We start from the raw sequence: 23,435 nt of genomic DNA, 5'->3' as shown, positions 1-23,435 counted from the left end.
AAAGCAGTGTGGGAAGTGTGGCAAAACGCCTACACATGCATGGACTGAATGCCCAGCAAAAGATGCTGAATGTAGAAAATGTCAAAAGAGGGGACACTTTGCATCTGTGTGCAGATCAGCTCAAAACCTAGAATCAATTGAGGAGGATTATGTGGCGGCTTATTTGGGAGCTGTTGACTATCCACAGTCGTCTACATGGACTGAAATGCTCACCATAAATGGTGGCCCGAGGTGCTTTAAAGTGGACACGGGGGCATCTGTGACTGCTATCCCAGAAACAGAATACACGCAAGAGAAATACGCAGCTACACAGTGACACACAGACCTCTGCTGGGGCCCGCCAGTCAACCTCTGGATGTCAAAGGGCAAGTGCATGCTGTCATCAGAGAGGCGACAGAAAGATTGAGGAGGAGGTGTTCATTGTGAAAGACCTGACCACACCCTTATTGGGCCTGCCAGCCATTCGCAGACTGCAGATGATTCCTCAGCTCCATAGCATAGACAATGCAGAGACGCACTTCCGCTCAACCTACGCAGATGTCTTTACAGGGCTAGGTAAACTTAAAGGTGAATATAAAATTAAGCTGAAAGACAATGCACCACCCTATGCCCTCTCTGCCCCACGACGTGTAGCCATCCCACTCCGGGCCAAAGTTAAAGAGGAACTAGACCGGATGGAGAAAATGGAGGTCATAGCCCGTGTTGAAGAACCAACTGAATGGTGCGCAGGCATGGTCCCTATTGTGAAAACGTCGGGGAAACTACGCATTTGTGTAGATTTAACCCATTTGAACGAGAGCGTCATCAGAGAGAGACACATCTTACCGGCAGTGGACGAGACGCTGGCCAAGCTGGAAGGAGCCAGAGTCTTCACAAAGCTTGACGCAACATCAGGCTTTTGGCAAGTACCACTCCATCAAGACTCAATGCTGTTGACCACGTTCATCACACCAGAGGGCCGATATTACTTCAAGAGGTTACCCTTTGGTATATCATCGGCCCCTGAGCACTTTCAAAAGAGGATTTCCCAGCTGATTGATGGCATTGACGGAGTGTTATGTCATGCTGATGATGTCCTCATCACAGGAAAGGACCGGGCAGAACACGACGATAGGCTGCACAGGGTGCTACAGAAATTCAGAGAGTCTGGGCTCACTCTGAATGAAAAATGCCAGTTTGCACTGACAGAAGTCCGTTTCCTGGGCCATGTCATAAACTCCCAGGGCATCAGAGCAGACCCGGATAAGATAAAGGCGATCCGTGACATGCCTGAGCCGAAGGATGTGGCAGATGTTCGCCGCTTCATGGGCATGGTGAACTTTGTAGGGAAATTCTCACCACGCCTGCCTGACTTGACAAAGCCCATCCGCGATCTGTTGAAGACCGAGAACAGCTGGACATGGGGAGCACCCCAACAGAAAGCGTTCCTGGACACTAAGAAAGAATTAGGGTCAGAGACTGTGTTAGCTCAATACAGCCCAAACCATGAAACCATGGTGTCAGCGGATGCCTCTTCGTATGGACTAGGAGGTGTCTTAACACAAAAACAGCTAGGTGGTGAGTGGAGACCGGTTGTCTTCATTTCAAGAAGTTTGACCAAAGCCGAGTCAAGATATGCTCAAATAGAAAAAGAGGCTTTAGCCACGACCTGGGCATGTGAGCGCCTGCGCGGATACTTGAGTGGCCTAGATTTTACTATAAGAACAGATCGCAAGCCACTCATAACACTCCTGAAGTCCAGAGCACTGGATGACCTTCCGCCGAGGATTATCAGATTCAGATTAAGGCTGCTCAGATTCAATTTCAACATCATCCATGTCCCAGGTAAAAACCTGATAACAGCTGATGCTCTGTCCAGAGCGCCGCTTCCAGCCACAGCCACGAGGCGGAGCAAGACCTGGAAAAGGAATGCAAAGCTTACTTGGACAGTGTAGTAGAAAGCCTGCCAGCCACACCGACAAAGCTGGAACAAATTAAGAGCGCACAAACCTCTGACAACACCTGCAAACGTCTCAGGCGATACATTGCAAACGGCTGGCCTGAACACAGACGAGATATGCATGAGCTGCTGTTGCCCTACTGGCCTGAAAGGTCAGTCCTGCATGAAGGAGGAGGACTGCTCATGAAAGGTGAGAGACTCATCATCCCTGAACACATGAGACCTGACATCCTACAGAGACTTCACCAGGGACATCAGGGTATCAACAAATGCCTAGCTAGGGCTAGAGAATCTGTCTGGTGGCCAGGCATCACGTGTGCTGTAAAGCAGATGGTCGAGAGATGTGAGATTTGTGCACGTGAAGCTCAAACACCTGTCGAGCCTCTGCTCACGACTGACCTCCCAAGCAGACCATGGCAGAGGGTTGCAGCAGATCTTTTCCAATGGCAGAATGGGAACTATTTAGTCATGATAGACTACTTCTCTCGCTATATTGAGGTTTGCACCCTACCTGGAGGCACAACAGCTAAACAGACTATTGCAAGATTTAAAGCTGTGTTTGTTAGGTATGGATGCCCAGAAGTGCTAGTCCACGGACAACGGTCCTCAGTTTTCCTGTCATGAATTCTCTCAGTTTGCAAAGATTATGACTTTACACATGTGACAAGCAGCCCCCGTTATCCCGCAGCAATGGGGAGGCTGAACGGGCCGTCAGAACTGTTAAGTCTCTCTTAGAGAAAGAGGGAGATTTCCACCAAAGCTCTGCTGGCCTACAGGTCTACTCCATTGGCACACGGGACCTCCCCAGCACAACTACTGATGGGGAGGAGACTCAGAACACCAGTCCCAGTGTCACCGCTGCAGCTACAACCACAGTGGCCTGATCTCAAAGAATTCAGAGAAAAGGACACTGCGTTGAAACTGCAACAGCAACAAACGTTCAACCGGAGACACCGCACTCAAACCCTGCCACCTCTTCAGTCTGGACAGCAGGTGTGGATCAGACCCACACGCACCAGAGGGACAGTTGTGGGCCCTGCACCTACACCACGCTCATACGAGGTGGAGACCGCGGATGGAGGACGAGTGCCCCCAACATCAGGTGACATGTCAATGACTAGGTCAGGGAGACTTTCTAGGGCTCCTGAAAGACTGGACCTTTGAACACTAAACACACACCTACACACTACGGAGGACAGAAAAGAAAAACATGAAAAGATGTTAAAACAAAAGAAAAGTCATAATGTTCAGTTTAAAAAGTGAGATGTTTATTCGAAAAGCTATGTTCTGATCTAATGCATCTAGTGAGTAATCTCATACAATAGTTACAGTAAAGTACAATTTATTCTGTTAGTTTCTCAGTTTAGACTTTTAAGTTTTAATAAGGATTTGAGTGAACTCCTAAAATGATAAGTTAAGTTATAAGAAAGTAGCTATATTGTTGAATGCACTTTGTCATCTTGAGGTTCTGACAAAGCAGTTAAACTTTCATCTAAAAGGGGGAGATGTAGTGGCCGGCTATGGCCAGGTGATGGCGCACCGATATATGATGTTATGATATACGTGTGAGAAGTATAATTAAAGTTGTCGAGTTGCATCCTGATGGTTGTGTCCTTGAGTACCGAGTATATAGGCACAATACAGGTGTTCAGTGTGGCTTTTCCTGAAGTCAACCACAATCTCCTTTGTTTTGCTGACATTCAGCAGGAGGTTCTTGTCTCTGCACCACGTGGTCAAAAAGTTGACCTCCTTCCTGTAGTGGGTCTCATCGTTCTTGGTGATGAGACCCACCAGAGTTGTGTCGTCCGCAAACTTCACCATGTGATTGGTACTGAGGGTTGTTGTGCAGTCGTGAGTCAGCAGGGTGAAGAGCAGGGGACTGAGCACACAGCCTTGAGGGGCCCCTGTGCTGAGTGTGATGCTGCTCGAGATGTTGTTCATAATAGAAGTCCTGATTCTATCAGTACTAAACATTACAGTGTCCATCCATCAAAGGTAAGATACGTTGTTTGGGGTGAATGTAAAACTACAGGATACATTACAGTTACAGTTATATCGCCAGATATTTCCATATTTCCATAAAAGTTAGCCTGCTTTGTGGTAACATTAGTGTTCGCTGCTAATTCCCTTCGTTGATGCGAGAGAGCTGTCGGGCTTTTCTCTCTCACATCAGACAAGTTTGGGGTGATTATGTGCTAAATAATGAATGAACATAATAATATTTATTGATATTGTGTGTGGTTTTCATGTTATTACATGATTATGTATTGTCAACGCGGTACTGACACTAATTCTGTGTCACCAATTGGCTAGCATCACTCGCTTGGTAACGATGAAGACCTGTGGTGAAATGACACGGCAGATTATGAATGGACATGATCGTTTTATATATTCATGTGTACAGTTTTCATGTCGTGAAGTTAAATAGTCTTGTCAGTCCGTTTCTGACAATGTTGTGTTGATAAGTTAACTATAACTCAGTATCGCTCGCTCGCTAAGAGACTGACGGTACGGGCTTGTAGCTTGTGTTGCAATTACGTGATAAAATACAATCGTGTTCAATCATTATTATGTTGATGTGTACGGGTTTTCATGTCGTGGTGTTAAATTATCTTTACACCATGGATCTGACTTGTAATGTGTCGATAATTCGTCAGCAACATTCGCTTGGTAAGTTAACTTTACCTCAGCATCACTCCCTTGACTTGAGGTGTCTGACCAGTTACACATTGCACTTCTCCTAGTAGTGGCTTGACTACTAATGCTAGATTTATAGTCGTCCGTTTGGACGGAGACGGACACATAGCCACGCCTTGGCAACACCCTTCCCCGTGGTGGAACGCCCATCCGAGCCCTTCGGAGAGCTGGACGGACACCGACGTGCACCTCTCGATTTTTGTAACTTTTTCGGATACGAACGGATAGCGACGGATACCCCCTTGGCTGTGATTGGTCCGCTAACGAAATCATTTCCTAACGACATCATTTCCGGAATCTCACATTTCCTGTTTCATTCCCTATCTGTTCCTATTCTGTTATAGAGTGTGGATCAGCCGAATATTTCTGTCCGAGCCCGGCCTGCGTCCGACAGAGTAGTGCCCGAGCCAGACAGCCATTCAAATATATTGTCGGAATCCAACCAGACATAGTCAATGTCTCAACTGTTCATACTAATGACACATTTACGTATGTTTTTTATGAATAGCCTGTAGACCGCCTCACAAGCTTCTTCTTGTTGATTATGAACAAACATAACAGAAGAGGTCTGAAGATATTTCTGAAACACTTATAAGGACGCTCAAATGACCACGAATTCACAGGAGAGAATACTATCCCATTCTCACAGGAGACATCACAGCAATCGGAGCATATGTCAAACGCGATAAAAGATAGCCCTACTGCTCTGAAATATTCCCATTCCATACTGAATATTCTGTTAAGATCAAAGGTTTGTTTTTCGACACCATGATATTTCAGATGATGGAACAGTTGAAATTAATGCTCATATACAAAAGCTAACATTAACGTGAAGTGGAGTTAACTTGCAGCCAACACCTTTGTATTACAAACCCTAACACACACACATAATGAGAAAGTAGGCCTACACCTGGCGATTATCTCGCCTTTTATCTTCCATCTTTGAATAATGTAACTTATAAACACGTCGTTTTAAAGCGCGGTGACCGTCCTGAAAAGATGTGTCAATAAACGAATTTAATCCATAGATTCCACGTTGACTTCACTACTTATTAAGATATTGTAACAAATCACGGAAGTGTGGAATATTTGTTATGGCTTTTAATAAAACACTAAACACAATATTTTGTTAAAATGGCACAGGCTTTATGTCCTGCTACAAGTTGTCACGAACAGACTGTGTTACCATCACACACCTGTATAAACTCCGTCCCAACACAGAACCAAACGTATCCAGCTCTCCGAAGGGCTCGGATGGGCTCGGATGGGCGTTCCACCACGGGGAAGGGTGTTGCCAAGGCGTGGCTATGTGTCCGTCTCCGTCCAAACGGATAACTATAAATCTAAAACGCCTGCCTCCACCAGCTCTATCCAGTTGGGCACCCTACTGTGCCGGCCACTCACGGGACCTGGGGTCCATGAGAGGTCATCCTATCATTTGATCCCAGAGTTCCGTGGGGCTCGTGCACAGTGGAATTTCACTGACCATTTGGTCAAACCCAACAGTTTCAAGGCTCCCCCTCAGCTCCCCTATATAAGCCTGACCCACCGCTGGCCAGTGGGTGGGTCAATAGAAGCTTGAGAGTAGCATTATCATCAAGGAGTTAACGGACAATTCTGTTATCAAGGACATTCACGTTCGTCTTGCCGTGCGTCTTTGTGAATGTGAGTGTTTGTACATAGTATATGTGTGATTTAGCGAGTTAGTCTGTTAATATTAGTGTAGATAATATCTGTTAGTCATTTAGTATATTAATCATTCACTGTCTTGTGTATTTCACTCCGTTACTGCTAATTCAAGTGAATGTTAGTAACGGAGATAATGGAATGTTCACCGTTACGTGGCACGGTGTTAAAGTAACATATCCATATTCAGATCATTGCCGTTATATTCATCGTGTGTATAATAGGCTATAGTTATGCTTGTTGTATATATCATTGTTAATATTGTATATTTGTTATTCATGTCATTCTATAGAAACCACGGTCATTCACGGATAACTCAATTCACGGATCATTGTTAATTACACCGTTCATCATTCCGTATTCAACCACAACGTCATGTCTTCACTTCGTGTGTGTGTGCAATAAACCAGACCTCATTGGAACATTGTCATCCGTTATTGTTCTGACCGGACAAACCTGTGGCGATTGTCACTTAATCATTAAACCAGTAATACAGTCCTTTTTGGGGTTTATTCAACTCAATATCCCCCTATTTTATAGCCTGACGATGTCATACTCATAGTTCTAGTCAGAATATGAGTCTGATACCGCTCCAATGGGCTGTGATTATGGGGCGTGTTTCAACCGAACCAGGAAAAAAAATGCCTCTTCGTTCAATTGGATATATCTAGAACCAATCAGAGCAACGTAGTATGACCATAACGTAGACCATGGGGCCAGCTGATACATTAAACTTTTACCGGATCCCGTAGGAAGGACGGCAAAAACATCTTTTCGATCGACAAATGCCTTGATCCCGTTTCTCTGTTTCTCTTTCAAAATGAATGTGCTGTCAATGTCTTCTAAAACAGACTCGAATCACCACATTTCAGCTCTCCAACGGCAGCCATGTTTGTTGAAAACGAATTCACCCCAAAAGCTCTTTGGTGACGTGGTTGATTACGTTACGTTTGATCATCTGTCCATCATCGTATAAAGCCCGCCTTGACAATTTGATTGGTACGGCAATGTCTGTCCGCAGATAATTTCTCCTCAATGGAGTAATGCCAGACCGAACTTCCCAACCAAAAAAATTGTGGGCTGGGCTAAGTTCGGTCTGGTATCCAGGCTACCTATTTTATACTTACCATTGAAGATCATATTTTTTCTAGAAAAATGTAAGTAGGCTACACGGCCACATTCGTTATAAAAGTATCTACATAGTCCAACCATCGAGGTTTAATCCATGTTGTTGTGGAGAAGGAGGATGGCATCAATCATATTTCATTAAAGCTTCACACTTCTTACATTGGACATATCAAACAGCCTCATTAGAATCCGCATCGACGATGATGCAGAGCTGCCAACTTTTCAAAAAACCTTGGAGTGAGATTTTGTCTGGGGTGACCAACATTTTGCTGCGCACGCAGCCACACACGTTGGTGGCTCAAATATCAGGGAATTGGAATTAATTTGGCGTTGTACCCATGTTGTGCTCTGCATTCTGTTGGTTTGTGGGGCCCAAAGTCTGCCTAATGTGGGGCCTACTGGAGATGGACAACATTGGTTACATTCTGTGAAGCAAAGACATAGCTGAAGGTCCACCCCCAGGACATTTTGGTTTAAGTAGATGTTATTTCCTGCATTCTAGTGGATTTTTGGGTGGTATGCTAAAGATGTGCAATACCTGAACTTATTTTGATTCATGTTCATCTGATCATGACTTGTAGGGCCTTATAGACTTGAGCTGAACATTCAACCAGAAAACTATTATTGTGCCTCAATGACTGTCTATGTACCACAATATAGCCTAATTAATAGACCTGTGTTTAAGATTTGACCAAGGTAGGTTGATTGACATTTTGATTACAATGGTATTCAACTAATTCTTAACTGAAACCTAACCTATATTGTTAATAATTGTATTTAATGATTTATGAGCACTTAATTTAGGAGCACTTAATGATTTATGTCCAGCAAAAAATTACACAAGTTTAGTTAGGGAGAAATATTTTTCATTATTCAAAGCCTCCCACCACATGTTCCATCAAACAAAAAAGTGCAACAAATAAAGTGCATAAACAGTAGCTTTTTTAAGCGATAAAATGGAGTCAACACATGTCAAAAATAACTAAAAATTAGGTATCAGATGCAGATCAGAACCTGGTTAGTCATTTTCTAAGATCTGTGGGCAAGGTTGTACTGGTCTGTGGCCTTCTTGGAGGCCTTGATGACCTCTGAGGGGGGCTCCCATCTGAAACAGGGCTCCAGGTCAGCCATCTTTATGGCCATTATTGAAGACAGGGTGCCATCCAATGCCAGGCTATTTCTGGTCTTAGTTTTGTTCAGTCCCACAACTGAAAACACCCTCTCAGCATCTGCATTCGAATGGGGCAACACCAGGACCAGCTTGGCGACAGCAGCAAGCCTCTCAAATTCTTTGACTCCTGCCACTCTTTGAAAATGAACAAAGAACAAAATGTTGTTTTGATTAATACTGTAAGTATACTGTAACAAAGTTCAGATACAACATGCATAGTTTGCATCATGTATGACACAATATATGCATGCATCAATAATAGCAACAGATGTAGCCAAGCCACACCTGCCAAAAAGAAAGACAAAAAAAGTATACCTTACGTTTCCGTGTTGCCATTCCAGCCCAGAAGCTTTCCATCTCCGTTTCGTCCTGAAGGGAGGTTGTTGGCATGGTCTGATAATTCAGAAACTCCTCACCCAGGTGGTCATGCTCCTCTGGCCCATGGTTTGGGAGGAGATGGGGAAACCTATTTATGAACGTAGAGTTACAGGTTGTTAAGTTAAAGGGTATATTGTCATCAACCAGCAGCAGTTCATACACATCTTCGAGGAAAGGCCATATAAGAATAACTCAGGTGCAGTTTAGGAGTGAACATACCTCATCATTCCTGTCTTTATGTTAAATTCTTTGGAATACATCTTACCTGTTCAAAGTGCTGTTTGGAAAAGTCTTCAGAGTGAGTCCTTTTCTTTGGCCTGTTAATAAAAAGATAAATGCTATGTGAGCAGCCTAAATAAACAATGCTATGATGATTTGAGCTTGCAGTATACCACGACGTTAACAAGGTGCTCTCCTGCTGCTTGTTATGACAGCTGAGTTTACATTCACCACACAAAATCAAGTTCACACGCACAAACGAATAATTTCTTTCAAGATTTAAAGTTTAAGAGAGTGAGTACTTAATTGAACCACATGTCATTAACATACCTAGTCTCTGCTCAGATTGGAGATGAAGATTTTCTTCAGCGATGGATTCTCTTCGCGAGTTTCTCCCGCAGTTGTGTCTCTTTGTAACTCTTCTGCTGTCTCTCGCTATTACTTCGAGACTTTGGAGTAAATAGGATGTCTATGCAGCGAATAGGGTTACAGATGCGCTCCATAGCGGCATTTACCGTCGGGGAGTTTGAAAAGGAACGAACGCGTCTCGGCCCAAAATCAGATTTTTTTTTTGCGTGAGATATTGAATGTGTGGCGTCAGTGCGTAAACATGCAAAAGCGTGTGTCACACGGCGAAACCGTGAGAGTTGGTAGCTCTGCGAGTAGAGTGATCGGCTGGACACCTTGAAGATGTGTGATAGACACGGGTGTAAACGGCAGCGTGTTTCGGGTGTCCACTTTCGATCACATTGCCTTAGACGCATTTAAAGTGTAAATAGGGCCATGGTGAAAACCCATCTTGCTCATACATAATGTCCGGTAAGGATGGTCAAAAACGGAAGTAGCAACTAAAGCCCATTACTACTGGGCCCGGTGAAGGAACAGTGAAATTCTATTTATTGCAAATCAGTCATAATTATGTGCCAAGAATTGGAGGTGAAAAAGAAAACAAAACAGACACAAGCAAAGCAACAGCCAATACGAATGAACTAATCTCTCTTTATTTAGGTCTTTGACCCTATAAAACAAACTGTGTACAATAGTATAACTGAAACCTATCTTCAAACAAAATGAAACAGCAAAAAAATGGAGTTATATCTTAACCAGCAAACAAGTCCAAAATAAACTGTGTGATGAAGTTTTATGTCTATTTTTAATAAAATAAAATAAAAAAATTGAAATACATAGAGCATGATACATTTAATACAGTATTCAACAAAAGTGCATTTTAATAAGTTAGATTGTTTTGTTGACAACATTTGGTCATCTATACAAAGGGACTGTGACAGCAGTGCTTCAGCCTGCGGTATCACCCTGAGAACGGCACCCCCTGCTGGCCACAGACCAGCACTGCACTCTGTCATCAACTCTACATGTCCTGATCAAGCCAATGCAGGTGTTTGTTTATTATGATCATATTTTCCAGTGGCAGAAACAGCAAAAGTCAGCTGGATAGACACATACCCCCCCCCCCCCCTTTTTTTTTCAGCTATTATACTTTATATAAATGTACAAACAATAATTCTTTGCAGAGTTACCTCTTCTCTGTAGAAGATACTACTCCTCTCTTCCTTTTTGCAATATATATATATATCTAAAAAAACAAGCAACGCTTGCGGACAAGGCAATTACAGATTGGCACGAAGGCGAAACAAGAGCTATCATTCCACAATGAGAATGGATGGCGTGTGTCTGCGGAGGCTCCATGAAAGCACAAGTCAGCAATGAACAGACAGCGGTGAGTTCTAGCTCTCTGAGCGCGTCGTCGTTGTGTGCGTGTTGTGTGTGTGTTGTGTTCCTACAGCCGTACGTTATAAAGATAGATCAGTGTGCATGCAGGAGAAATAGGCAGATCTTTAAGGAAAAGTCTGTCTGAGAGATGTTGGTGTTCTTGTCTCACAGTCTTTGCTTTAGTTGAGAATTGTACATGTAACGTGACTGATTTGGTTGTCTTAGTTGTATAGGTATCAGCTATATTCTACAGGCCTTTCTTTGCCTTTGTTTTATTCATGGTCTTGAATTCCCTGATCAACAACGGTATTTAGAGTCTAATCACCCCCTAGTTACGGAACATCCTCACGCTCCTTCTCAGCAGAAAACTGCTCAGGTTGCACATTGCAGGGGGGGGCACACAAGCTGTACTCCTCTTTCTGTGTTTGTGTGTGTGTGTCTGTGGGGGGGGGGGGGGGACACAAGCTGGACACAAGTTCCTCTCTGTGTAACACAGTTACATGTGTCATAATTACAGCTCAGATTAAGCTGTAGCCTACAATATACCTGCGTATGTGTGAAAAACTCTTTTTTGTAAAATAACACATTTTCAGGAAGATCGAAGAGTGTTCCGGTACGGTATAAAGAGTTGTAAGAGCTCTGGAATAAAAAAGGTCTACTTGAGCTCCAGGTGCGTGAGCAATATGGACACCAGTGAGCCATGTCATCACATGTCACAAATGTAACACAAGTAACAATAATATCATTTGAACAGTTTTCAAAACTGTTGCAATTTTATAGAATAGAAAAATCAAAAATATGTCTTTCAGCAAAATAAAATATAATACAATCTAAGGTTTTTTCTCTTTTCATGAATCCAATGTGTCTTACAAAGGCCACTAGGGGGCACTATAACCAAGGGTCATTAGTCCTCCTAGTGGCCCTTCCTCTGCGTAGTCCACTAGATGGCAGGATGCCTTTCAGCAAGTCACACTAGTGAGTTTAAGAGAGCCACAAGAGTCTTAATTAGATACAGTCTTGACTTATTGACCTTTTTGTCTTACAGTCTTGACCTTTGACCCTCTTGGTTTCCTGTCCACGTGTCGCCTCTGTGAAGCTGGCCAGCCTTTAAGACAGATAAGAAATAACACCCGAAGCGGGTTTCTTTTTAAACATGTGGACACATTTAAATATAAGTGCATCTGTACTCTTCAAATAAATTCTGGGGATCGCCAGTCTTCCAAACGACACTCAGGAAAACAAACAACTGTTGTTTCGTCACCTTCCCTTCTCACAAAGTCCAACATCTTTGCCTTCATCGCTATTTAGCCTTCCCAGGAAATCTCCCTGTTATCTCCACCAGCTCCTTTCATAGCCTTTCAGGCTAGCTTTATCTTTTCTCTCTGGAGCTTCTTAGGAGATCGTCCCGCTTCAAGCAACGGCGGCCTCAACCCCCCGCCCCCGCCCCCGCCCCCGCCCCCGCCCCCGCACCCCCTGCCCCATCCAGCGGTCCGTATCCCGCGTCTCTGCTCAGGCCTTCTTGGCACTGGACTGTGCCCGCTGCTTGCGGAGGTGCGCCTCGATCTCGTGGCGGAAGAGCAGCATGCCCAGCTGGCCGTGCGAGGCCTCGTTCATGGCCTTGGACTGCATGCACATCTTGTACTGGTCCGGAGGCAGCTGGTCGGTGCAGTGCTTCTCGTGCCAGAGGTGGAAGAGGCCGCGGGACGGCGCGCGCACCACCAGCAGGTTGCTGTGCAGGTACTTGCGGTACAGGTGCACGTCCTCGCCGCCCCAGCCTTTAATGTCCACGTCGAAGCCGCCTGGGAGGGAGGGCACACAGGGCAGGAGAGATGGTTAAAGGTTATGGGAAGGCGTGTGGTGTGTGTGTGTGTGTGGGGGGGGGGTATGAAAGAGAGATTGAGACATCATCTCTCCTACATACATATAAGTGAAGCTGAAATACTGCTCATACAAATTTAAAAACCAGAAACAGTTACTAGGTGTGGTTCAGTACAGCACAGACATACATTTAACACATACTTGTGCTTGTTGAACTCTTCAATATTGTTGGGAAAGCATGTAGTTGTCATACTCAGTGATTAGCAAAGCTTCACATTTTTGTCATGAAGTCATCATTTCATGTCACAGGCCCATATCACTCAAAATATTATATAATACAGATGTAGGGGTTCAGTCCTTCAATGCATCACTGAACTCACTGAAAAAAATTCAGCCGAAACTGAGATTCTGAGGAAACTACACTCAATTATCTGTCAATCTGTTTGAAGTGGATGAATGCGAGCAAACATGAAGGTAAAACTCCCTCTCTTCTCTGCGCTCTCATGCTAGCCCTCATGCTAGCTCATACGCTAGCTCACATGACTGCCATGCTCACTCCAAACAGGCTACTGGCTGTTAACTGCACTGAGAGAGCTCGAGCATTAACAGCGTCCGCCGTGACCATGTCCAACCCCTAGTTGAGAAGAGCAAAAACAAGCAAACAAACTCACAACTTAAAACACACCCTGCCCTGTTAATCTACCAGCAGACACCATGTTATCTTCAACTGCCTTACATGTAGGAGCTTGCACAGCCCCCCCCCCCCCCCCCCCAGTTATTCCCAAGAAGAGGAGAGAGGAGGCTAAACCACTGGTATGGAGTTCAAGTACAAGCACTAAAAAAACAGCAGCTGTCTATGGCCAAAGATTTAGTGCACTCAGTCTGGCAGTTGGTTTTGTCAAATTCAGAAGGAGTGTGTTGGAGTGTCTCCTGTAGTTTATCACATGTAACATGAAGTAAACCTTGTGTCAAATGCATACCTTCACCACAATGGATGAAATGGGCCTGCACCTTAAAGTTTGAATCACTTAATAACAGTGGGAAACACTGATCCACGATTAGCACAAGGGGATTTTATTAGCTGAGGGAAGTGAGTGAACAACAAACAAAAACCAGCAATTTTTCCTTGTTTTAATACCAATGACGTTTGAGTGGCCAAACGCTTCACACAACTGATCATCTGTTCCCAATCCAGCTTCTGAGGATTCTGAGGTCCTCTCGAGGGGCTGCACTCAAACCAGGCACCATTTTCTTACTTTTAAATGTATTGACATTAACAATAACAATAACAATAACAACATTATTATTATTTATTTGGCAAAAGCCCAAACTTACATTTCCATTTATATTTCCACTACTAATTAATTATTCAGCCAACGCTTATTTTCAAATCGATGCACAAATTAGATGGATTACAACTAGGGAATTTATGGATCCATGGGAATTTAAGGTCGGAATTTGGGAAATTTGGAAAAAACTTTGATGTCCTAAAATAAATAAAAGCATTACACGAACATTGCAAATGGCAGTGAATAAATAAATAAGGATTAAACTCAATCGCATGGATATAGCCATAGTGGAATAGAATGGACACATCTACATTCTAAAACAGTACCTCCACCTCTTCACCGGTGAAGTTAGGTCTGTGTTTACTTGACCGTGTGTTATGTGCAGATTAAGTGAACTGCATTACCCAGAATGCCCTACGCATACGGGCTGTAGACGTGATGGTTACAAAGTCGCTCATGTAAAGTTCGGGCACATCCCACGCTGGCCGTGTGAGAGTAGTATTTTAAAATGCACGACGCGGCATAAAAGACATGACATGATTTGATCAGTCTCAAGTTGCTTTCGCGTTGCCTGTGGATTCTGTGTATTCTGCACACGTCTTTATAGTTGCATGCCCTTATAAGAAGCTGGCAGGGTGTTTATATATGCAAATTCAGGTGTACGAGAAAATGCGTTCAATTTAAGAATCAGTGCACAGCTAAGAACACTTTGGCGGTTTAAGAACACCTTTCCAGGCGTTCATGAATCCGGCAGAGATCTTAGGTTGGTCTTTCGAAGTTCATAAAAAGATATTTAAGACACTTAAGAAAATGTTCGAGAATGAGGCCCATTGTAAATACAGTTAGTATAAATAACCCCAAAATTTCCCGTTAATTCCCGTATATCCCCGTTAATTCCCGTATATTCAAGTTAATTCCCATGGAAAGTTCCCGGAATTTTGCAACCCTAATTACAACCAAAGCAACAGGGGGAAGTCACTGAAAATAAGTGTGACTTCCTGTTCGTCTTGAACTTCAATTCCACACACAACTGTCATAGAGTTTTAGGTGCAGAAACTAAAAGGTAGAAGTTGACAGGAAGTGCAGAAGCAAGTAGAGGAGAGTGATGATGAGGTTGTTCTTTTTTAACACCCCTCTCCGTTCTCCACAGCAGGTTTACCGCGCGCCGTTTTATTTCACAGCCACTACCTCAGTGGAAAGAAATCGCTCACAAGAACCTGACTAATATCCCAAAGACAAATAAGAACACACAGAGATCACTTTCACTGAGCCTGTCAGAGTGCACTGTCACATACAAACTGGAAATATTTGTTCGTCTGTTTTTCTTGATGTTTTTTTTTTTGACTTGACAAAGACAGACTTCATTGAATGACTACTACTTTCTACACCCATTTTAATGTAGTGCATTTGATTCCCTCAGGGTTTGAAGCTAATAACGGATTGGGCCAAACCAACACCAAGGCTGTCTGGCACACAATGTGAGCTAAACCACACAAGGCCTGCCCACTTCTGTGGATAGTTACCTATGTTGATGAAGTCGGATCTGTACTGACACGTCATACCGAAGCCAAAATCTCTCCAGAAGCCTGTGTCTTTTTTGATGACCTGTCAAAGGAAATAAATACAAGTCCACTGTTACTGACAAATCCCCATCACCTTGTCCTTCTCCTTCAAACATGGCGTGGACGGTTTACACAGAGAGGCTACGCTACCAGTACACAGAGCCAGGCAAGGCTGTGGCAGTTCCCTGCTGTGGAAATCATTTTGTTCCACTAAGTTCATCCCACGCAGCGCCGGCTGCAGTTAATAACGTAAACATTGCCCTCATTAAGAATGCTGAATGTGATTACTTAACTCCATGAGATTTACTCTCACATCTTCAAGCTTCCGAATTCTGCATAATACTGCGCTGTTGCTAATATTTAAAACCCTCTGGAATACAGGCTGGGCATATGTGTAGTTACAACAGGGTTACAACAGAGGGGGAAATATGTAGAAACTCATTACTTTTTCAGTTAATTTAGCAGCCTAACCAGATTGAGTGGATACTGAGTGAACATTACCAGTTGCTGTTCCACTGGAGGAATGTGCTCATGGCTGCCGTAGATGACCGCAGGGTTGTACTGGCTGAACAGAACCGGATAAAAGACCTTCTTACCTGGGGAGAGGAGAGAGAGCACAATATGGTTAGAATGGAGAAACACAGACCACATGCAGGCTCAGAATCATCACTATTCAGTGATTTTAAGTTTCAGCAGAGAATGTTAATTAGATATGTTCTTCAGTAATTAACCCCTCGCCTTAAATATTAATTATCAAACTGTTTATGGTTTGCAGTCGTGCATAACAACACATGCGTGAGTGGAGCGCATAACCTGGGTGGTGCAGCACAGTGCGTTCAGTAGAGTGCTGTGATCAACACACACATGTGCACAGTGCGTTCAGTAGAGTGCTGTGATCAACACACACATGAGCACAGTGCGTTCAGTAGAGTGCTGTGATCAACACACACATGAGCACAGTGCGTTCAGTAGAGTGCTGTGATCAACACACACATGAGCACAGTGCGTTCAGTAGAGTGCTGTGATCAACACACACATGAGCACAGTGCGTTCAGTAGAGTGCTGTGATCAACACACACATGAGCACAGTGCGTTCAGTAGAGTGCTGTGATCAACACATACATGAGCACAGTGCGTTCAGTGGAGTTCAACACATACATGAGCACAGTGCGTTCAGTAGAGTGCTGTGATCAACACACACATGAGCACAGTGCGTTCAGTAGAGTGCTGTGATCAACACATACATGAGCACAGTCCGTTCAGTAGGGATCAACACATACATGAGCACAGTGCGTTCAGTAGAGATCAACACATACATGAGCACAGCGCGTTCAGTGGAGTGCTGTGATCGCCACAGTCAGTCTATTATACGGGTCTTTTTAGATTAGATTCTCACACAGCCCACTACATCAGAGGCATCACAAACAACACCTAAACCTCCACAAAAACAGAAGAACTCTGGTGTTTAGTTGGTCAAGCCACTTCCATAAACCACCAGGCCACACTTCACGCAAGCCTGATCCGTTTACCGAGGAGGAGAGAGGAGGACTCGAGCGGGGGGGGGCGTCTGCTCTGTTTTGGGTCTGTTGGCTTCTGGGCTCCTCGCTGCCCTGTGGTGTGTGTGTGTGTCTGTGTGTGTGTGTGTGTGTGTGTGTGTGTGTGTGTGTGTGTGTGTGTGTGTCCCAGCTGCCGGATCACTCACCAGCCTGGGCGTTCAGGCGGCAGGTGTTGAGGAAGTCCGCCGTGAAGACGATGTCCACGTCGCAGAAGAAGAGGAGGACGTTGCCCCCCTTCCACGCCCTCGCCCCGACATCCAGCCCGCGGCCCCGCGAGAACTCCTCGTTCAGCTGAATGAGCGTGAAGTTCTTGAAGTTCATCTCCCTACAAACAACAGAGAGAGGTAGAAAGGTTATGGTAACTTAAATTGAGAAAGACAAACCAAAAAAAAAAAAAAACTACTTGCTGACTCAAGGTTTCAAAGGTGGATTTTGCTACACAAACTGTGGGTGTGGGAAAGAATGAAAGCTATAAACATAAACAGCTGTTGAACACGTGTTCATCTTCTGTATATATGATATGATATGATCACCATACACACATTACATTTTTTAGATGGAAAACACCATGCTTGACAAAGCATACATTTTATTTATGCTATTTCCAGTTGTCACAATAAACAGTAAAATGGTCTAATATAATAGTTCATTTTCATCATAACACTTTCGACCAGGAATGTCGTTTCGCCAAAAACATTGACTGTGCCAAGAAAAGGTAGGGGTGGGGGACCTGCATTTGGCCAACCATACACAATGTGTCATTTTGTCATACAAATTTAGTTTGTATTCTCCATTTTCAAGAAAGAACCATATGGATGGAGTGGTAAGCATGTTTTTTCACAAAATAGTGCTTGTGGGGCAAGATGAGCCAGAGCCTTGGGGGTAAGATGAACCACCGGTTTACATGAAGTTAAGTGTAACATCCTAACAATAAATAAATTACATTTCATATTTTAGATGGTGGTCATGAAAAAACAGAAAGGGGCTCCAATTTCAGCCACAAGACCACATTTCTGGGACCCCATATTTCGTTGTCTATTTGAGTTAAGCACGCTGCTAACGTTTCAACTAATGGCACACATCAATTGTGGTGTGTTGTATTAGTTTGACTTCAGTCTCATATGCCCTCAGCTAGAGGTCAACCTGGAAAAGTCAAGTAAAAAATGGCTCACCTTACCCCCACACCAGCAGAAGCCATTCATTGGCCAGATGGTAAAGTGTTTTGCTTGTCGACACTACTCTAGTTACTACATCTACAGTGAAGCGCATGAAGTGGTCCCACACAAGTAAGATAGATAGATAGATAGATAGATGGATACTTTATTAATCCTGAGGGAAATTTAGGATAAGTAATATGGTCATAACAAGCCCGGTAAGGATATACCAACAACAGCACACTTGTGCACTTCAACCAAATCCTCAAGTGTCCCCACAAGGCATTTCCAGTATAAATGGCCCGAATACAATGTAATATTGAATGGCTCATGTGGTCAGATGAGGGGAAGGATCCCGACAACACAACCACTCCCTAACAGCTCACCAGCATTCAAACGTCTCCACTGGACCAGCTCAAAGGAATGAAACATGACATCCATGTTTTTATATAATCACATTCCCCACGGACCACATACCGTGCGCCAAATAACGAAGCCACACGGGAAAACAGAAAACCGAAAACAGTGACCTTTTCGTCTCCCTTCTATTCAGGCTCCTTTATCACTGCCTCCATGATGGAGAGCGAAGGGGATTGTGGTGAAGTCTGTAAAAAATGAAATACTGTATTCTGACATCGCCAGATGCTTAATCTAATGTCAACGAATGGCCTTGCATGACCGGTGGAAAGAGCTCCGCAGAGGTCTGCCAAAGGCATCCAGGCTTGTGCTCTGTGGGCCAGGCCAGGTCAGTGTGCGACCCCTTCTGCTCCACTCAGTATACACAGGAAGATGCACGACCAGCTACACCAGAAGACACAGTATTTGCATACCTAACATACACAGATATAAATATAAGCCTTCAAATAAGCTTTAAAACCTTACCGCAGCAAGATAACACCGTTACAGTATCATCTCTCATTTACCAAGAGAGGTAAATGATGTATTGACATTAACATGAAAAGTTCAATCGTTCTGGATTCGTGAGAGTAGTGCGGGCTATTCCTGTTTCATCAAACATTTAAAACGCCGGAGTACAAAGATAAGAGGCATGGCATCCAGATGAACAATACACCCTGTCTCAGGTCACACGGAGGAAACAAGAGCTCAAACGGCTTCGTTCGTTTTTTGGCCTTTTTTGTGTGAGGTTTTCCTCTCATTCTTCTTGGTAGTTTTCCAGGGTATTTTCACCATTGTGCTACCCGGTTGGTTTTGTACAGCTATGCTAATGGTGTTTACTCTTAAATGGTTTAGAAAGCCAAGCCAAACTAATCTTTGGCTAACTGTTAGTTGAGGGATGGGCTTCCTCTCCGGGGAGCTCAGTATTGGAGAACTTATGACTTTTATTTTTCAGCATCGGCCACCATAACAGAAGTTCTGTTTTATCAGATGTCCGAATGAAAACAATGATTCGGGAGTGGTCCAAGCATGGAAAAACACAGACACACGCACACACACAGACACACATACAGTATATGCGTGGGGTATACATATACATCAACACACTCACAATCGGCTCCTGAATTTCAGATACATATCACAGCAGAGCGAAGCAAAAGGTCAGATTATGAGGCTTTTGGAAACCCGTGTGTCACAGACATCCAGTCGGCTGGCAAGGGTATTTTCAGCGCGGGTTCGATAAACATTTGCTTAATCTGACAGGAGAAATTCTTGGGCAATGAAAACACGATTCCCTGCGCCCGAGGGAGTTGTTACACGCCGGACAAATACCTTTCAGAGCCGCAGGTCTCGAAATATACGCGCAGAAAAAAAAACTGGACCCAGCAGATGGGGCCGAATCTGGAGCCCACAGGAGAGCAGGCAAACAGGATTGTGTGCTAAATCACATTACTGAGACAGTGGTGTCTGATTCACCCCTCATCCTCAGGCCAAAACACACATACACACACCAGATCCTGGTTTGTCTTTCGGCAGCTGGAAGCCGTCTGGGACAACCTTGTCTCCCTCCTGTTGACTCAGTCCTCCTTGTTTTCTGGTCCACCCTTCCTCCCGTCGAGGCCATCACTCCTCGCCTGCTTAGGTGCCGTCAAGTTTCCCCAGGTACAAAAATCAGGGACGCACTACACTTCAGCCTTCAGGGGTAACCACTGCATAGAGGGCAATTGTTAGGTGAAAATTCACCCTAGTTACCTCAGGACTCCGGAGCTGCATATAAGTATATTTATTAGACAAACAACAACAACAATCGCAATCAGGCACACTCCCAGCATAAGGCTGAAAGTGAAGCAATATTAAACACATCGCACAAGGTTTATATAGACAGAAGTTTTGCGTTCAGTAGGGATAACCACGTGGTGGATTTCTGACATCCAAGGCAAGGATGGAAGTTTTGCACAAGGTCAGAAGAAGCACAGTTCAACCCTTCTTATCACCTCTGGTCTAAACATGCTCTTGTACATATGCAGACTAAGTGGCACCTAATAATCTAAGTTACACACACACACACACACACACACAGAAACACAGAAAAGCCATGTTCCTGCTTTCATAAGCACATGATTCATATAAGGTAATATAATAATACAAGGCACTTGATTATTATATTCTTAAGTCATTAACAGTGTTTGGAAATGATCTCTATCAGCACCAGGTACAATAATCATGGACTTTAGCCTTCAGGGGTAACCACTGCATCGAGGGCACCAGGTACAATAATCAGGGACGCACTACACTTTAGCCTTCAGGGGTAACCACTGCATAGAGGGCACCAGGTACAATAATCAGGGACGCACTACACTTTAGCCTTCAGGGGTAACCACTGCATAGAGGGCACCAGGTACAATAATCAGGGACGCACTACACTTTAGCCTTCAGGGGTAACCACTGCATCGAGGGCCATCACGGTATTCTCCTCTCTTTTCTTCTTCCCCTCAGATCTAGATGCTTGAGGTTATAGCAAAATGGCTTCTTTCTAGAAACTCAAATTATTAAGAAAAAACTATCGGAGACAACCGTAATGGTGCAAATTTCAACAATAAATAAATAACTCAAGACAGTTCACTTACGTCTCTCAAATTTAGTTCAGGCACATTCGATCGTGAAACAAATAAAACTTTATTACTTAACTGGGGTAGATGTGTGAGGGTGTGATCTAAGCCCTACTTATCCGTGGCAGTGCCACAAGGTGAATTCAGCACAAGGAGTCTTGCGCACTATAACTCCGTCTGGTCTCAGATCAGTGCGAGGGAAATGGCAGCAAGGACAAAAGTGAGGTCATTAGAAAGGGCCACAGAAACGGAATGCAATCGTGAAGCTATCAGAATGGTAAATGACCATCTGACACCGGCCATTTCAAACGAGCGCCTCACTTTGGCTGTCTTGGAAGGGATAATCGCACTGTGCAGTGTTGAAAAAAACAGCTCAATGTTGAAAAAACTCAGGCCGGTGTTGTTTGCACAGCTGGTTGTTGCTAGGAGCGTAGTCACAACTAATTGGAACATGTCCTAGGTGGATGAGCATGAACTGAACTAGGAGACAATATGGTATGCATATGCTACATGTACTGTATATGTATATACTGTATGAATATTACAAACAGACGCTTGAGTAGTGTTATATTATTGAATGCTAGTGTACTGCGATATTAACACTTAGTATTTGGTGGGTATCAATCAATCAATCAATCAATTCAATTTTATATAGCGCTTCTCTATATGCCCGAAGTCGCTTTACAGAGTCCAGAGTCCAGTAGTCATACACACACAGTCATACCGTCATACCGGTGGTGGTAAGCTACCTCAGTAGCCACAGCTGCCCTGGGGCAGACTGACAGAAGCGTGGCTGCCAATCAGCGCCAACGGCCCCTCCGACCACCACCAACATTCATTCATATTCACACAATGCAATGCATGTCTTTTTGGTGGGTATGGACCACCATCACTAGTCAGTCAGCACAACAACAATAACAAAATACTTAAGAAGAAATACAACTCTCAAATAACTCTCTCTCTCTCAGCTCAGAAAGGCAACTGACCTTGCCATCAAACTGTCGATCTCTGTTTTCAAAGAAGTAGCAGGCCCCTATACACCAGAGGTCTGTTGTGTTGGCCTTTTGTAATATGCTGCCTACATATTCCTCTCATTCTCAAAGAAAAAAATACCTTTATATAAGAATTGTCCTTGGCGCAGAAGAGCGCTTTCCTTATCTAAAGCCTATTGGAGAGATACCTCAGTGACACAAGGGTGCCTCCACAATGTCGAGGATTTGAGATGTTTTTCTCTCTTTCTGTCACTGTGGCAACAGATACAATTCTGCGGCACGGCACACGGAACACGGAACACGGAACACGGAACACGGAAGGTGTGCTCGAAGGTTGAGCGCATCACGCTGCGCTCTGAAGCGGTTCCGTCGGCCTCGCTTTCTGAAGCAGTACAAATGATTCATGTCTATTGATTGATCTGCCCTGCAGGCTCACATGTGCCTGTCCATTGCAAAACCATAAAACTCCTCACACTCTCAATACCAGCACCCACCCCCACCCCCCACCCTCCTTCTCCGCCACCCCCACCCTCCTCCTCCTCCGTCAGTCCGCTTGTCTTCCGTCAGAATAACACAAACTTGAAGACTCAGAAGAGATTCAGAGGAATTGCTTCATTTCAATCCCACAGGGAGGAGTTGCCAAAGTGGCCAGGCGGAGAGGACTAAGTCCACACACCCACACACACACACACACACACACACACACACACCTCAAACACATACAGACACAAAGACAGACACACACACACACACACACACACACGCACACACGCGCACACGCGCACACGCACACGCGCACACGCGCACACACACACACACACACACACACACACACACACACACACACACACACACACACACACACACACACACACACACACACACACACACACACACACACACAGGCGGAGAGGACTAAGCCCAGCTCTTGACAACAGCACGTGATTGTGCCCGGGGATGGAAGCAAGATATCGACTTGGTAGAGGCTGCTGTTGGCTGCCTATAATTGGCTGTCGCTTAATCGGCGGCACCCATCAACCCCCCCACCCCCACCCACCCACCCATCCATCCACCCCACCCTCCTACCCCCTCCACCCATCCACCGCATCC

General features: G+C 44.4%; 1 protein-coding gene across 2 annotated transcripts in view; it reads right to left on the bottom strand.

Annotated features, from left to right (window-relative positions):
- Positions 1 to 12,400: 12,400 nt before the first annotated feature.
- The window catches only part of LOC105909075 (chondroitin sulfate N-acetylgalactosaminyltransferase 1), a 27,135-nt gene continuing 16,100 nt past the window's right edge, over positions 12,401 to 23,435 (bottom strand). For both annotated transcript variants that reach the window (XM_031577603.1, XM_031577604.1), the window contains 4 exons: positions 17,321 to 17,499; positions 16,120 to 16,214; positions 15,580 to 15,661; positions 12,401 to 12,748 (listed from right to left, as the gene is read on the bottom strand). In XM_031577603.1, coding sequence (XP_031433463.1) covers positions 12,459 to 12,748; positions 15,580 to 15,661; positions 16,120 to 16,214; positions 17,321 to 17,499 — 646 coding nt within the window. In that variant the 3' untranslated portion in view covers positions 12,401 to 12,458. The remainder of the gene's footprint in view (positions 12,749 to 15,579; positions 15,662 to 16,119; positions 16,215 to 17,320; positions 17,500 to 23,435) is intronic.

The sequence above is a fragment of the Clupea harengus genome, chromosome 12 (assembly GCF_900700415.2).
Source record: "Clupea harengus chromosome 12, Ch_v2.0.2, whole genome shotgun sequence".
Classification (NCBI taxonomy): domain Eukaryota; kingdom Metazoa; phylum Chordata; class Actinopteri; order Clupeiformes; family Clupeidae; genus Clupea; species Clupea harengus.
The sequence above is the reverse complement of the archived record's forward strand: the minus strand, read 5'-3'. Positions and strand labels throughout refer to the sequence as shown.